The sequence below is a fragment of the Caenorhabditis remanei genome, chromosome IV, assembly GCF_010183535.1.
Source record: "Caenorhabditis remanei strain PX506 chromosome IV, whole genome shotgun sequence".
In the NCBI taxonomy this organism is placed as follows: Eukaryota; Metazoa; Nematoda; class Chromadorea; order Rhabditida; family Rhabditidae; genus Caenorhabditis; species Caenorhabditis remanei.
In genome coordinates, this window is record NC_071331.1 from 10,510,826 (window position 1) to 10,526,122 (window position 15,297).

Consider the following 15,297-nt stretch of genomic DNA (forward strand, 5'->3'; position numbering starts at 1 on the left):
TTGGTTCAAGATGTATCGGATTTAGAATCAGAAGCTGGAGTGGAAAAGTCAGAATTCGTTATTGGAGTTCTGAATATTCTTCATTGGAATGAAATAACTCAAACAGCTAGGAAGAAACATGATTTTTTACAACAGTGGGGTCATGTTTATGTTTTCAAGTCTGCTGTTTCTAAAAGCTCATATCAATTGATTTTTTCTATAAAAATGTTTCATCTTGATTGTATGTTAACGATAAATAACCCATATCATTATTTCAGAAATAAATCATTTCATTCCATTCAAAATTGTGATCTATTCATTTTTAAAAATACAACAAAAAGCTTAGAGCTTTCACCCGCCAAAAAGTAAACAATTGTTATCTCGTTTCTACAGAAAAAATTAGAAGTTGTTCATCATCGCATTGATTGCATAAGTGAATCCAACACCAGCAGTAATACCAAGAACCAGGGAGAGAGCTGACACTTGACCAGCTAATTTTGAGTATTCCGGAGGGCAAACACTGAAAAAATACTTTTTTTTGAGTCAAGTCACTGATTATGAATTGATGAATGCTACATAAATAAAAATTTTGAAACAGTGCAATTGTTTGTACAAAACTTTTCAAAGAAAAAACACTCACCGTGGCGCATACATCATTCCCAATGATGAGAAATATCCACTTGTGAATGCCATAATAGTGTTACCGAAGAAGAAAACCCATTCATTTGAGTAGAGGACTGGCATTGATCGAGTGTCCGGAAGACAATTTCCAAACATGAAGAATGGAATGAAGATGAGACGGATAAGGCATGGAATTATGAGAAGACGTGGACCCGGCTGGAAAGTTTTTAAGATTTTAAGAAAGATTGTTAGAAACAGAATGGACTATATTTTTCAAAGCATTGAGAAACACAATAAAATTCCATTTTTTTAAACGCTGTTTCAAGAAGGGAATCTTTCGAATGTTTCGCTAACAAAATATTGCTCATATCTGAAACATCTCCACATATAAATATGTTTTTCTACCAACTCTACATCCCTGAAACTCTTCTGCTGCTCAAATGCCATGTTTCACATTAATTTCAATTAACACAAGTGGTATACATTATAATAATAACTTATTTCGAGTTTAACTTACAATAGTCACAAATGTAGCACAGACATTTCCGATGGCAGCCAGCAGATTGAAATTCAAGAACGTTGTGATTCCATTATACACATTTTCTAAAATAAAATTATTCATATTTTCCAAAATACATCTTTAAAAACTCACTCGGAATCACTGAATTCCAGTCTCCATTCTTCGTTGTTGGTGAGAACTCGACGAGAACTGTTGGAAAGACGGAAAGTGTCACAAAATATACAAGAAATACACAGAGACATTGCAGCCAGCACTGGAAAGGTAAGATTGGAGTGGAGGGGAAACAAGTTGTCAAATTTATGTTCAATGTGAAACAGTGACTTACATATTTGAAAGTTTCCAGATATTGTCGGTAGTCAAATGAAGATTGAGCTTGAGCGGCACGAGCACGGTTTCCTTTTGACACGTGGTAGTTGTAGAATTCCTGTAAGAGGAGAATTGATAGTAGCGAGTACATACATATGATACTGACAATATATAGAAACGAAACTGAATTAATATTTCGTATCAATGCTAACTATTATCAGTTTTATCCAAAACATTAAAAAAATTCGATTCGATGCAGTGTTCTATTTTTGAAAATCCAGTAAAATAACTTTCGTGACACAGTAATCCTATTGTTTTTTTCGATGTCATTTTCTAAGACTATCTTACAATGGGTACCCACCTTCCCCCTGAAACCGTAAACTATTCCCCTGACTAACCTGTTTCTTACAGAACCACCACGAAATCAAACAGATAATCAGAATAGACAGTGAAATAGCAAAATAAATAAGAGCGACAGTCTTCGGCTGATTCGAGAATGCAAGTGTTGCAACGATCGCTAGCACACTAGTGAATGTTCCACAGATGTTAGTTCCAATGACAACTGCATTCGAGTATTGAGCTGGGAAGTCAGCAGCCAATCCGAAGAATGAGTTCTGATAGAGTCCATTTGATCCGTTCATTGCCATAATGATGATGAGAGAGACGATGTAGAACCAGTTACGGGCTGAAAACATGGAATTTTGTTTCTTTTTCAAAGAAATGTTTGATAGACATATATGTTATGTAATAACCGATAAATTCCAGGGTGTATTTTCTCTCAATATTTCAACCGTCCCCTTCATTCTATTCTAGCGCTCGAAATGGGACGAATTGGGACTTCCCGCGTCCCCGTCCCGCGCGTCCCGGATTGTTATAAAACGGTTGAAAATGAACGAATATTTTTGAAACTTTCGTCCCCAGCTATGTCTTCAGATTCTGTGAAAGTTTCACAATCCTCCGTCAAAAACTGACAGTTTAAAAAAATTCCCGAAAAAAAGTGGGACGCCCCATTTCGAGCGCTATTCTATTTTACTCGAAAAATCGAGGCCTAAGTACATGGCTTGTTTGAAAGTAATTGGATGATTAAAAAAATGAGTCAAGTCTCCCAGAAAGCCACTATCCAAAATCCAGGCTGACTGAAACAGAACAAGTTCAGTAATTATTTTATCACGTTTCACATTCTCAATAATTTTTGTTTGAAATCCCCATCAGACGTTCCTCATTAGCAAAAGAAGGCAAATACTCACCATCATCACTGGGTTGCTGGAAAATGACCAATGCCAAAATAACGATAATCAATAAACTATTGAATGCCAACGGAGCAAGAACTCGATAGATCAGAGGCCCCCTGATCAAATTCATCACATTAATCACAGCAATTATACAATTTGGGACTTGAGCGACAATTCCCATAGCAGACATGAAACTGTCGGCGTACGACGTTTTGGTGCCATTCACTGTGAACCAGTAGTCGACGTAGTACTGGAAGATAGAGGGATTGGAGTGAAACTTCTTACGGGAGAATCGGTGATATCAGAACGATTTCGTTCCCACAATACGTAGGCATATAATTTTTTGGAAACGGATTACTAGTATAACCATGGAGTGGAAGCAAAAATCTTTTCCTTAAATCAAATCAAGGATCTCGGTTTCAACATGATCAGATTTTCTATTTTTTTCCTTGAAAGATATTGTTGCGTTCTAAACTTTTGATTTATGTTTCTAGCAAAAATAACATTGAAAATCTGCTCCTTGCAATATATTAGAACTTTGTAACACGATTAATTTTCTAATTCTCTATCCAAAAACCACTTCCTCTAGAACCCTACCATCAAAGACTGATCACGTGTTCTTTATCAGCTCTCTCTAATTTTACAACCTGATTCAAGTTGTACTTTTGATGGAGAATACGAATACTGATAACGGAAATTTTTATTGTTACCGGATGATTGGAAGTGAGAATGAAATAGTTCTCAAAACATTGTCGAAAATCCATGTACTGTTCCATGTTAATTTTTTCTGTTTCAAGAATACGACTTTACTGCTTCGATATTTTTCAAAGCAATTCGCTTAATATTAGTTTAAAAATTCAGTAATTTTTAAAGAAGACACGTACCTCCGGTGCAATAGTGATGAACATATTCCATGGCAGAAGAACACCGATTCCATTGAGAAGAATAATCCAATAGACCATTCGTCCCTTGTCTTTTGGTACCAATTCACTCCGTTCACTCGAACAATCTGCTATATCTGCGAGATCATCCATTTTCCGTTTTTCGTGTTTTTTTGGGTAGGTTTCTGCCTGAAAAATGTGTTCCATGGATTATGGAGTAATATTGACTTTTTATTGACAACCCCTAGAAAATAAAGGATATGAAACCGAAAGATTCTGGAAGATGGTTTTTCAGTTCTATTATATTGTGAACGAAATACCAATAATTTCAGTTGGAGTCGACAAAAACTTTTCCGAAATTTACCGTCGAGATCGATTGATAATTCCTGATGGCTACCATTCAATTACTCCTAGCAGTGGAATACAGAAATAAGAAATAGTGAAATGAAACAATGGAATTTTGAGCAGTGTTGCTTTTTTGTTTCTTATCAGTGCACTTTTTTGTGCATTTGGTGATAGATAACATGTCCTCAATAAAAGAGAAATGCTTAACTAGCTGGAACTTCGTAGGGATGGAATGGGAAGGAAGAAATGTGAAAGTTTGCAGTTTTCGAGTGAGTCAAAGAACTTTTTGTGGCTCAGTCCTCATTTCTTAATATCCGACAATCTAGATATGTAACTGTGGAAGAAGACTAACACATAACAAGAGAACTAGACCAAGATCAGTACATAAAATATTCTTGAAACTGTTAAAAGTTAGAACGGAAATCCTTTTTGGACACACCTGGACAATGATAAAAGCTTTTAATTTTGTAGTAATCAAACGTTTTTCTTTTCAAAATAACTGATTCAGAACGTTTTTGTCGATCAGGCAGACGATTTCAGTTGCTCGAACATATTAATCACACGTTTATCAACAAAAAAGTGAATTCATTATAATTCTTAAGTATAATCCCAAAACCTCGATTCTGGTCAAATACCTAATCTCTGAAACGCTGATATTTCAAAAATTTTGCAAAAGACAATAACAAACATTAGCAACATAGGTGGTACGTCCTGAATATGCAAAAAATTTCCAGCCCGTTGAAAATCACGGTTTCAAAACGTTATCATTCATAAAATTAGATTACATAATTATTTGTGATCTTCATCGTTCTTAAATTGTTTTACTGCTGATTCATATTGATAACTTGGAATATCTAATCACCTGGTAATACCGCATTTCTGAAACAGTGATATCACATTAAATTTGCAAAAAAGGGGTTTACAATGTCGGTAAATAGACGCGTTGGGAAAAATTATTCGAGGCTCATTTGGCTTTAAAATAAATAAAAATCAGTGTGAGAACGACCTACTCGAAGAATCTTAAAATCAGTAGAAGGGAGTATCTGAGCTGTAGGTTATCAAGTTCTTGAAACATGAACATTTTGTATAACGGCACGTTACTTTCTAGTTTCCCAAAACGCAGAAATAGGAAAAGTGACTTGTAAAACCAATATATAAATTTGAGCATAGTTAGGGCGACTGTAAAATAGAGAAAAAACAGTTAGACTATTCAAAATTTCTGTTTCAGTACGTTCATATTGATACCGGTCATTTAGATACTGAGATATTGTGATTGGTTCAGAAAAAAACACAAACCCATTTAGAAAAAAAGCAAATTCTCTTCAACAAATATAATTTAGGGTTAAGAATTAAAAAACGATGCGTACCTAATAATTTTCATGGATTAATGTTTCAACACAATGTTAAATTTAGGAATCTGAAAATATAGATAATTTGATAAAATTTCTCGTTTCTTTCAAAAATATTCGTTTCTTTCAAAAATCACCACAACTCGTTCTCCCAATCGAATTTTCAACTTTCACCTGCTAAACATCCTTCATTGAAGCACTTCGGTAGGTGATAATCTCATTAAAAATAGACGGAACTAATGCGATAAACTAATAACTGGAAAAGAGTACGTATTTGCTTTCTGTGCTGTTCAACTTGGAATGAGATGACCATGACTGTTTCAGTTATGCTACTTGGGTTATACTTTTAAGAAAACGGTAGTTCTACGCTTTCGGATGCTATGAAAAAAAAAGAGAACTTATATTTCAGCTCACTATTAGGCTATTTTTGTCATTTGATATGTTGCTTCTGCGATTCGAATAAATTGAGAATGCAGTTCCGAAACGAATGAACTTTGATACATGGTTTATTACCAAAGATAACAGCAGCATATGTTTTTAATATCAATCTAGGAAAAAACCTAATCCTAGATTCTGCAAAAACCATGACTTTCACAAGATCTACGAATTTTTTCATAAGCTTGCTTACATTGTCTTTAAAGCGCTTTTTGCAAATATTCATTAAGATTGTCCCATCAAAAATTGAGTAAACCTACTTGAAAATTACGCTCTACTGAAACAGATTAAAAAAACTTATTGGGAAATAAAGAAACACTTTGAAAATGAACTGTCTCTTAGAGGATTCCAATATCGTAAGGTTTCTAAAATCCGAACTTATGTATGTTCAACAGCTTGACAAAGTGAACACAAAAAACTGTTTTCGTTTGATCTGTAAAAATCTCGTCAACGATTCAAGATTCAAGAGTCCTTTGAAGCTGTTAAAAAATAATTTTCAAGAACCCATACTGTTTCGATACCTCTACGTACATACAATTAATATTCTCAAAAACAGTATCTCATCGTTTCGCAACTCACTTATCCAAATTTGAACGTGCTGGTTCTTGACGCCGTCGTTTGATTCCCGCAACCACTCCCTGTAAAGAAAACTTTTATTGAGGGTACTATGGCAGATATTCGAGGCAGAAAACAAACGGTACAGTCAAGGTTTTCAAAACCAAAAAGTTTCTAAACTATAGGTTATCTTAGCTCAAAGAAACAGAAAAAAGAGAAGAAAAACGTGGGAGTGTTGTCAATATCAGTTGGACGGTTGTAAACCCGAAATATGAAATAAAAAAAGGTGGAAACTTCTTCTCCGATGCAAACGCACGTTGGCACATTACTTATCATTTTAATGATAGATCAAAAACCTTATCAGTTTCATCTCTCTGCGCTTTCTCTCCGATGTACTGATGAATCCTTCTAGTATGCGGAGAGTATGTGTATCTATGGTTTTAATAACCCCCTCCGTTTGTCTAAATACTTTCCACCCGGTATAGCTTATTCACACTGATTGAGGGCATAGAAACCATGACCACGTGACTCTTTTCGTTGAATGTCATCAATTTGATGCACACATACTCTTTTTTCCACGAATTTTATCGGTATGGCTGCCGATTTTCGAATTATTTGCAGTGGGGCTTGGTGTGTGTCAACGATAGAAATAATCATGACTATCGGTTCGAGAAAGGTTGATGAATTTGCGTGTTTAGTGTAGGTGAATGACAAAATGACAAATACGTTTCCATGATTTATTGGTTGTTTTTTTTAATTGTATTCTATTTTTGTGAATGTTTAGAGTTTGAAATAGTTTTCGGTTTCAGTTTTCTATTAAATTCAACTTATCTATGGAACAATAATACTTGTCGCATATGTTTCTGAATTTTTCTTGATACCTGTTTCACCCTGAAAATAAGTGTTGTCTGGATTTTCGAAGTTAATGCTAGCGTGGTTGTAAGTCGTATCCTGCCCTTTCATTGGTTGCTGGTTATTCTCTTTTTATTAAATTTCTAATATTTAGTGCGTTTCGTAGACAAATTTAAACGAAAAACGGAGTGCTACTCCTTCATCACATCATAAAGTGATGTTTTCGAAACAAGACTGTTCAAAAATACATAAATGACGATAAATGAAATCCTAATATCGCTCTCATTATGTCTTGAATCAATATCTTGCATATTTGAAACATTTTTATGTTCTAGTAAGAAGCAATAATCTGAGCTAGCTATATTCGTTTTAGTTAATCAGATTCTGAAATTTGAATTTCCATGTTTTGAGTTGAAAATATTACTTTTCAAATATCGCAGCTGTCTGATTTGTCATAATTTTATCATCGACACTTTGCCAGATCAGTTGCTAGAAAGTACTGCACATTTAGTTACCGAATTATTATACTATCAATCAGTGAACAAATACAACTCTCAGCTGAAATAGTATTCTTTTAGTTGGTATTTTTTTTCTATTATAACTTTCCGTACCACCATCTGGTTATCACCCCTTTGAAACAGTAGAATTTAGAATTGTTTTTTTTTCAGAACCAGGCTGAATAAAATGAGCATACAATAACTTCTCGAATTTTTGTAATGCTGTTTTTTCCTCACTCCAAAACCCCTCTCAATTCCAACACACAAAACAAAAATTCGCATTGTTTCATAAGTTTTTGAGGTCGCCAGAAGTCTCCAACAGTCGTCAATTTGATTAATTGTTTGAAAGCAGCGACGTGCTGTGTGAAACAAGAAAAAGGTTTCATTCTATCACAGTGTTATATGAATGTGTTTCTATCCAACTGTGAGATAGATGAAGAAGACGTGAAGAAGACGAAGAATGTGAAGGATGAAGAGGTGTAGATGAATGTGGGATACCAAATATTCGAAATGATTCCGGAAGATGAATGAATGATCATTCAACAAGAGTTTTCATGAAACCAAATGCTTCTGTTTTTGAAGAAAACATTGAAATGGCTGTCAGGAAAATAAATCAGTTCCAGACAAACGCTTGTAAATATTTTGAACATAGTAATGGTATTTGACATATCAAGGAAAAATATTTGAGGTCACATTTCAACAATTTGTTGCAATTTGGAATGAGCTCAGTTTAACCAAACATCGAAATTTCAACTGTTTTCCGCATTTCATAAAACTCTTTAACACAAAATAAGAATTTCAATCACGTGCAAGTCTTCGGATATATCATTCTTATTCTTATATATAAAACGCGTGTGGGCTCTGTCTGTGGATTTGTCGGTGTGTTTTTCAGGATGTCCGCAAGATTTTTGAGAAATAAAGGGGAGAGCGCGCCATGGGCAAAAGTCGAACCCTCGCTCTTCACAGGTGAACCGCTGGGAATCCTATATGTGAAGGTGCCAGAATAGCGCCCTATGTGTGTCCATAAATGAAAAGTGGATCGCGCGTGTGCCGCATATGTGCGGTCGTCTTTTCTGTGTACTGGCAGCGCGTGCACCCATATAGCTCCCATATGTATGGTCCATATTTGAGGGTGGCGGCCGGCCGCCGCAACGACACTCCGGAATTACACGTGGGCGTGTTGTTTACCGTAAATCGACGCGACATTTTTTTCTATAAGTCCGGGCCCATTTTCTCCGTTTCTCGAAGTTTTTCACCTATTTTCTTCATTCTTTTTGCACAAAACAGATAATGGCAAACTTCAAAAATAAAAAGAAATCTATTCAAACTTGCGGAAACTTATTTTTTCAATACAAAAATTTTTATTTTCTCAAGAAACTAGAATTTTAAGTTTTTGTTGAGAAGTTCGGGTCTGATGTTCCGCTTCACTTCGGTATGATAAGAAATCATATTTTTATTTTTCCGGACTTCGAATTTCTTCGACGGGTATCATTTTCTTTCAGAGCTCAAAGAAAAGATTTAGAATCAATGATTGTGTTATAACCACCAAGCTAACATAAAATTTTCATAGGAAATCGTGTGTGATTTTCAATTTTTTTAAAGTATTGCCATTATCTGTTTAAAAAAGGAAAGAACTTCGAGAAAAGAGGAGAAAATATACAAGTCCGAGAAATGGGAAGTGAACAAGTTGGAAAAAGAAAAGTGAAACAACATGATAACATTACATACCAATCACAACAATGAATTTGGCCTTTCTAGTGTTTCATACAGAATAATCAACCAAATGCGATTGGTAGAATTAATGCTGATTATGCTATCCATATACGTTCCATATGCGCTCCACGTTCTCGGCCGACCGCGCGGTGATCCACATAGACACATATAGGGCCCAACCCTCATTCTTTTTAGCCGCACATACGCCACCGCGCGGTTACATATGTGTTCCCCAGCGGTTCACCTGTGTTTCAGCGACAGGCGTGAGCGTTAACCACTCGGCCACGTGAACACTTCTATGAGAGGGTGAACAGGAAAATAAGAAGAGGCCAGCCGGATGAAGCGCCGAAGGCGCGGCAGCCAGGCTGGTATATATATATAAGATGAGTAAACTGTTTCCTCATTGAACACTGACACAATTTTCCAAACAATTGTTGGAGAATAAGTACTCGAAAAACATGAACATTTGACAGAGTATGAATCATTTTCTCATTATTTTTTATACATACATCACTAAAAATAATTAAAATGACCTTACTTATGATGTTTCAAAAACTGCACAAATAATTTCAAGGTAGTCTTAAGTGGTCCTGCTCGGAAACAAATACCATCAGGAGAAACTGAGATTTAGGAGCAATTGAAACTCATCTATGCCAGAGCGAAGTACAAATAAGAGTTCTTTCGGAAAAAAAAGTATTTGAAACAACGCTTTTTTTCAGAAAAGTTTTCTTGACTTTTCTGACTAGTTGAAAATGTTTTCTTCATACAAAAAACTAGGTCAGTGCTCATACAAGTCCATTACCGTAAGATTAGAACAATCAAGATGTCGTAGATCTTACAGTTTCTCGAAATTTTTAATTCAATTGCAGCTTTTTAGAGAGTAAAAGACGTTGTACTTGTTTACTGGGGTTTTGATTAACTTTTGATTAACTAAAAAACTATCACTGATTTCCGTATTTCATTTCTCCTGATTCGGAAACCAATAAGCAATTTTTCGTAAATCTCTCAATAAATTCGAAGTGTAATACAAATGGCTTTATTCACATACGATGTGTCAAAAACTGCACAAATAACTTGCATTGCTAGTAGAGCGTAATGCATATTCCAAAAAATCTGAATTTATAAGATACCTAAATGTCGAAGAAGTACAAACAAAAGTTACATCGGAACAAAAAATGTATCTGAAACAGAAATTATTCCAAGAATTTTCTGAAATGCTTTTCCGTTTCTGCCTGGTTTTTTGAATGAAGACAAAAATAACCAGCCACTAACAGATTTAGTTCAAATTCGACCGTCTCATCTATTTCAGAGTGTCATGACCAGTGGAACAGTCTCTATGATACTGATAGTGAGACTTTTTTCAGTTTCTCAGAGTTTATTGAACATCGGGTTCATGAATTTGAATGTTTTCTAACAATGGTAAAGCCACAAAGGATACCGCTCCCTGTAATTTTACCAGACCGTTCATTTCGGTAACATTAGCAAAATATTCCTCTAAATTTTTCCTGTTTTTTGAAATTTTCAATTTGTTGATTATTTTTTGTTCAACAATGACATATTAGTCTTCCCTTCCACAACTACAAATAATGAACCAAATAATGCACACCCCGGGCGTCTTCTTCTCACAATCTGATATTCCATAAAAGTTCAATCGTACTTTGAAAGAAAAAACAGCCATAACATATTATATCTTAAGCCATGCAACCTAATTAGTACTTTTTATGGGAGTTCAGATAATTACTGATTTCCGGATTTTATTTCTAACGATTCGGCAATGTATGAATGATAGACCGTGAACAATGTAATTTTAATTATTATATCATAGACAATGTTGAAAATAAGCTTAGAAATACTGTTTCAATAACTGCACATTTTATTTGTCCCGGTAGTCAAGAGTATTCACACAGCAGCAATTCTTCAAACTGTATACAATGTACGATTTTATCGTTTACTTACTCAATTCAATATTTTGAAAACTTTGGATAATATTTGTGGTGATACTCTAGAGTCAATCATGCCATTACCAATATGTGTCAGATTGTCTGTAAATATTTGAAGATGTAAACTAAAAAATTGGATACGGCATTTTCAAGAGCGTACTGACTCGAAAATGATAAAATGTGATAAACCCCATTAGAAAATTTGAATCTGAAACGGTTATTGTTTTCCCTCCACATGGATTTTTCTTGGAATTTGAAATCTTGATTCATTACTTAACATTTATTTTACTGTTTCTGTGGTACTCTTTTTTATGCAAAAAAGATTCAAATTAATATTCTCTCAAGTTTGTTAAGATGTCCAAATTGGTCAAGTTACGATATTGCTAGATGTATATTTTTCAGTTTTTCGATGTTACCAATGTGGTGTACGCTTCTTTTCAACAATAGGGAATCGAAAAACAGTCGTAACTAATGAAACTGATTTTGTAACTTTTTGTGCTCTTGAACAGTGTCTAACTGTAAGTAACAATTACGGTAGCTAATATTTTTTCAGTTTCTCATAGTTTTCAAAATCATGTTAACTTTCCTTGTATTGGTGTTATCTTCCGCCTCATTCATTCATCTACAAATCCCCTCTGTCATCTTCTCCTCAAAATGTAATATTTCACCGAAACGGAAGTCTTTCCATTTCTTCTCTTACTCAAACATTGAGAGAACACAAGGGGAACTACTCCCCCTTGAGGGGTGCGCAATATTTCTAAATCATGCGACAATGATTAATGGTTGTGAAGAAAAGATACACACAGAGGCACCCTACTCTTCTCCCCGTCGTCGTCTTTTTCGTCAACCCGACACTTCTACAAAAGAAAGATGAAGATAGAATAAGATAAATATCTGTAAACGATTTTGAAATTGGCCCCTACGAAGATAGAAGAGATTGTTTATGTAGGTGGGGTTACCTTTGTTATTGAAGTGGGTGACACGAAGATGTGTGAAGTATGGCGAGATAAGAACAAAAAGAACGATGATGGTGATGTGGTTTACAAATTGGCATGTCTGGGTACTGTTGCAGGAAAATGTCAATAGATGAAAACTAAACTTCAAATTATTATTGGTTACATAAGAAATATGAAAAGTTACATATGAAATAGAATGAATGAATCGTCAAAAATAAAGACTTCTAAAATGATTGCATATCGAAACGAAAAATTTTCACAATAAAGCATATGCTTCATTCCGCTGTTGTAAAATTTTAAAGTGAAATCTGTCTTGTTTTTCTGAAAATTCTGAGTATACAGGTCGGTCCGTTTGACAAATATGAAAATAAGTTGTCCAGCGTTTTCCGAAACATTTGCATTCAATTTAATTGTAGTCTGAAACAATTCTTTAATCGGGCTAATTTCCTTAAAAATTGAAACACGTTAGAAACCTTTTTTAGATTCCAATGAGCAGTTTTGTTTTGTAGCAACTTTCTTCGTATTGGTTGATATTCTTTTCGAAATAAATTAACATAACTTTGAAACTTTGAAACAAACTTTCGGTTTCAATACTAGGACATCATAGTCGTTTTTAATGCTCTTGATTACTTCTTCCGGCAATTACAAAAAACATTTTCTGTAATCTTATTTTTTCAGACAAATCTAGAATTCAAATGTATTTTTGTGAATCCAACACGTGATCAAGAGCAGATCTCTGATCAGTACTATCGGATAAGCTATTCTTGAAACATGGTTTTGATGGCAATAATAACTGTAAGTACAAAATTAGCAATTGTAATTATCACCTGGATAAGAGATCGTTGAGCTTTTCATCAAATGAAAAACACGAAAAAATTATGAAAGTATGTATTCCCGGGTCTATAACTGTATCTAAAAGACAAGTTCTACCGAAACATAGTTTCATAAACTTTCCAAAATATAGGAAGTGAATGAAACACGAAAATTATCATGTTTCAATCTATAAATATGTTCATTGGTTCAAAATTATACGTTGATTATTGTATGTTATGGATTTTACAGCTTGAAATCTGAAAACATAGTTTTCAGCTTGTTCTTCTCTTCATCTCATTGTGGTTCGGATCTTTCCCTCGCCGCGATCATTTGGTAACTAAACGTAATCATCATGGGTTATAAGTACCAGACTTGCAACGGGCCGGGCCGGGCCGGAATGAAAATTTCCAGGGCCCGGCCCGGCCCGGTCGGCCCGGAAGTTCAGTACTGAAAAAAATTCAAATTTTTTTTTCGAAAATTTCCCGATTTTTTTTGAAAAATATTTCTTAAAAACAATTTTTTGTAGGTTTCGAAGGTTTTTGAAAAATATACTTGAGGAAAAATATGAAAAATTTTCAGAAAATAAATTTTTGGACAAAAAATTGTAGTGAAAAAAGTTCAAAAATTCAAATCCGGGCCGACCGGGCCGGGCCGGGCCGGAGCTTTCTCGGCCCGGCCCGGAATCTTGCAAGTCTGATAAGTACGGACGCATTTTTCCAATCGTTAAAATGCATTTCCTGAAACCGAAAAATTCCAGAAAACTGAATCTCTCATATTCTTCTGAAAAAGGAAAAAGGAACTGGTACTCCTACTGAATATCATACAAACACTCTAAAACATAACTGTTCACGAAACAGACTTTTGAAAAATTGAGAAAAACTTTCTTCTTAACCTGGTAACAATAACTCGAAGAAAATACACATCACCTAAATTAATGTTGACTTCTTCTTCTGAAGTTCAAGAAACATATTTTTCCGAAATTTAACTCTGTTCCATAATTGTTTCATTACTTCCTTTAAAATGTTCACTTCACTTGTTCGTCTTCATTCCGATCTCTTCTTCCCATCAGAGGTTGGGAAATTCCGGGCTGGCCCGGGCCGGGCCGGGCTGACAAAAAATTCTTCCGGCCCGGCCCGGCCCGGTCGGCCCGGATTCAAAAAATGTGCACCATTTTTTCACAAATTTCTGCAAAATTTTCATTTAAAAAAAGTCAAAATTCTCAAAATTTCTCGTACGCTAATGTTTTTACCGATATTCTAAAACACAGTCGAAAAATCCACTTTTTTGCAAAAAAAATCAAAAAAATTTCAAATTTCTACAGGAGCCGGGCCGACCGGGCCGACCGGGCCGGGCCGGGCCGAGGAAAATTTCTCAGTCGGCCCGGCCCGGAATTTCCCAACCCTGCTTCCCATCACAAACCAACAGACAGTTGCTCACAGTCCCCCAGATATCATAAAGATTCCGTGGTGTCTCCCCTACCGTATATCATTCTCTTGTAACCCATCAACTTTTTATCTCCTGTCTATCTGACACTGCTGACACCTTATGGATTCTTTGTCTTCTTGCCGCAGTGACACAAAGGTAGGTCACTAAAAAGATCGATGTAGATATATATTCTGCAGCTGTCAATTTTTGATGGAGTACGGGAGGGGACAAAGAGGAAAAAGATAGAAGGAAAAACGCGCGGGAGAAAAGGTGCGAAGAAGAAGAGCGGAATTCGTCAGGAGATACAAACATCCGATAATTTTTTGATGGCCTCTGAAGAGTTTTCGCGCTTGTCAAATGGTTGCGTCCAGATGTGAGGAAAGGTGGTTTTTTAGTGTTCCACATTAAATATGTTGTGTTTTCGGAAGAAAACGGTGAAAGATTGTAATCCGAAAGAAAAAAGGATTAGTAGTCCGGGTGAAGTGATTTATTTGGTTTTTTACTGTTTGAGACATTCCATAGAAGAGATGAGCGATGTTTTTTTTGATAAATAAATGTCGGCCAGGTTAATTGCGATAGCATTCAAAAATGGTTATTTCGTGTTTGACCTTTATCGGAAACAGTGATAGAAAATTTCACACTTTTCAGACCAAAACTGTTCCTACCGGGCTGCCCGTTCCTATCAGATTTTTCTAGGTCGGGCCAAGCAGGTTAAAAATTGCACCTACCGGGCTCTCGGAGCTGCTCGATTTACATAAAACTCATTTGTAAGAAAGTGAATCGTTTTAGAAACAATCTCTCGGAAATGTCGAAGTTTATGTTAAAAACGGTTGAAATAGTTTGAAAATTTGAAGAATTCGGGCAGTCCGTACAGGCAA

The 15,297-nt window shown here is 35.3% G+C and overlaps 1 protein-coding gene across 1 annotated transcript; it reads right to left on the reverse strand.

The window, feature by feature from the left end:
• Positions 1-378: 378 nt before the first annotated feature.
• On the reverse strand, positions 379-3,692 carry GCK72_013159 (uncharacterized protein; the record flags this gene model as incomplete). Its single annotated transcript, XM_053729687.1, has 8 exons — positions 379-499; positions 620-816; positions 1,118-1,203; positions 1,253-1,373; positions 1,446-1,544; positions 1,825-2,111; positions 2,674-2,908; positions 3,543-3,692. 8 exons carry the CDS (start codon positions 3,690-3,692, stop codon positions 379-381), a joined length of 1,296 nt encoding a protein of 431 aa, XP_053584459.1.
• Between the last annotated feature and the right edge of the window lie 11,605 nt (positions 3,693-15,297).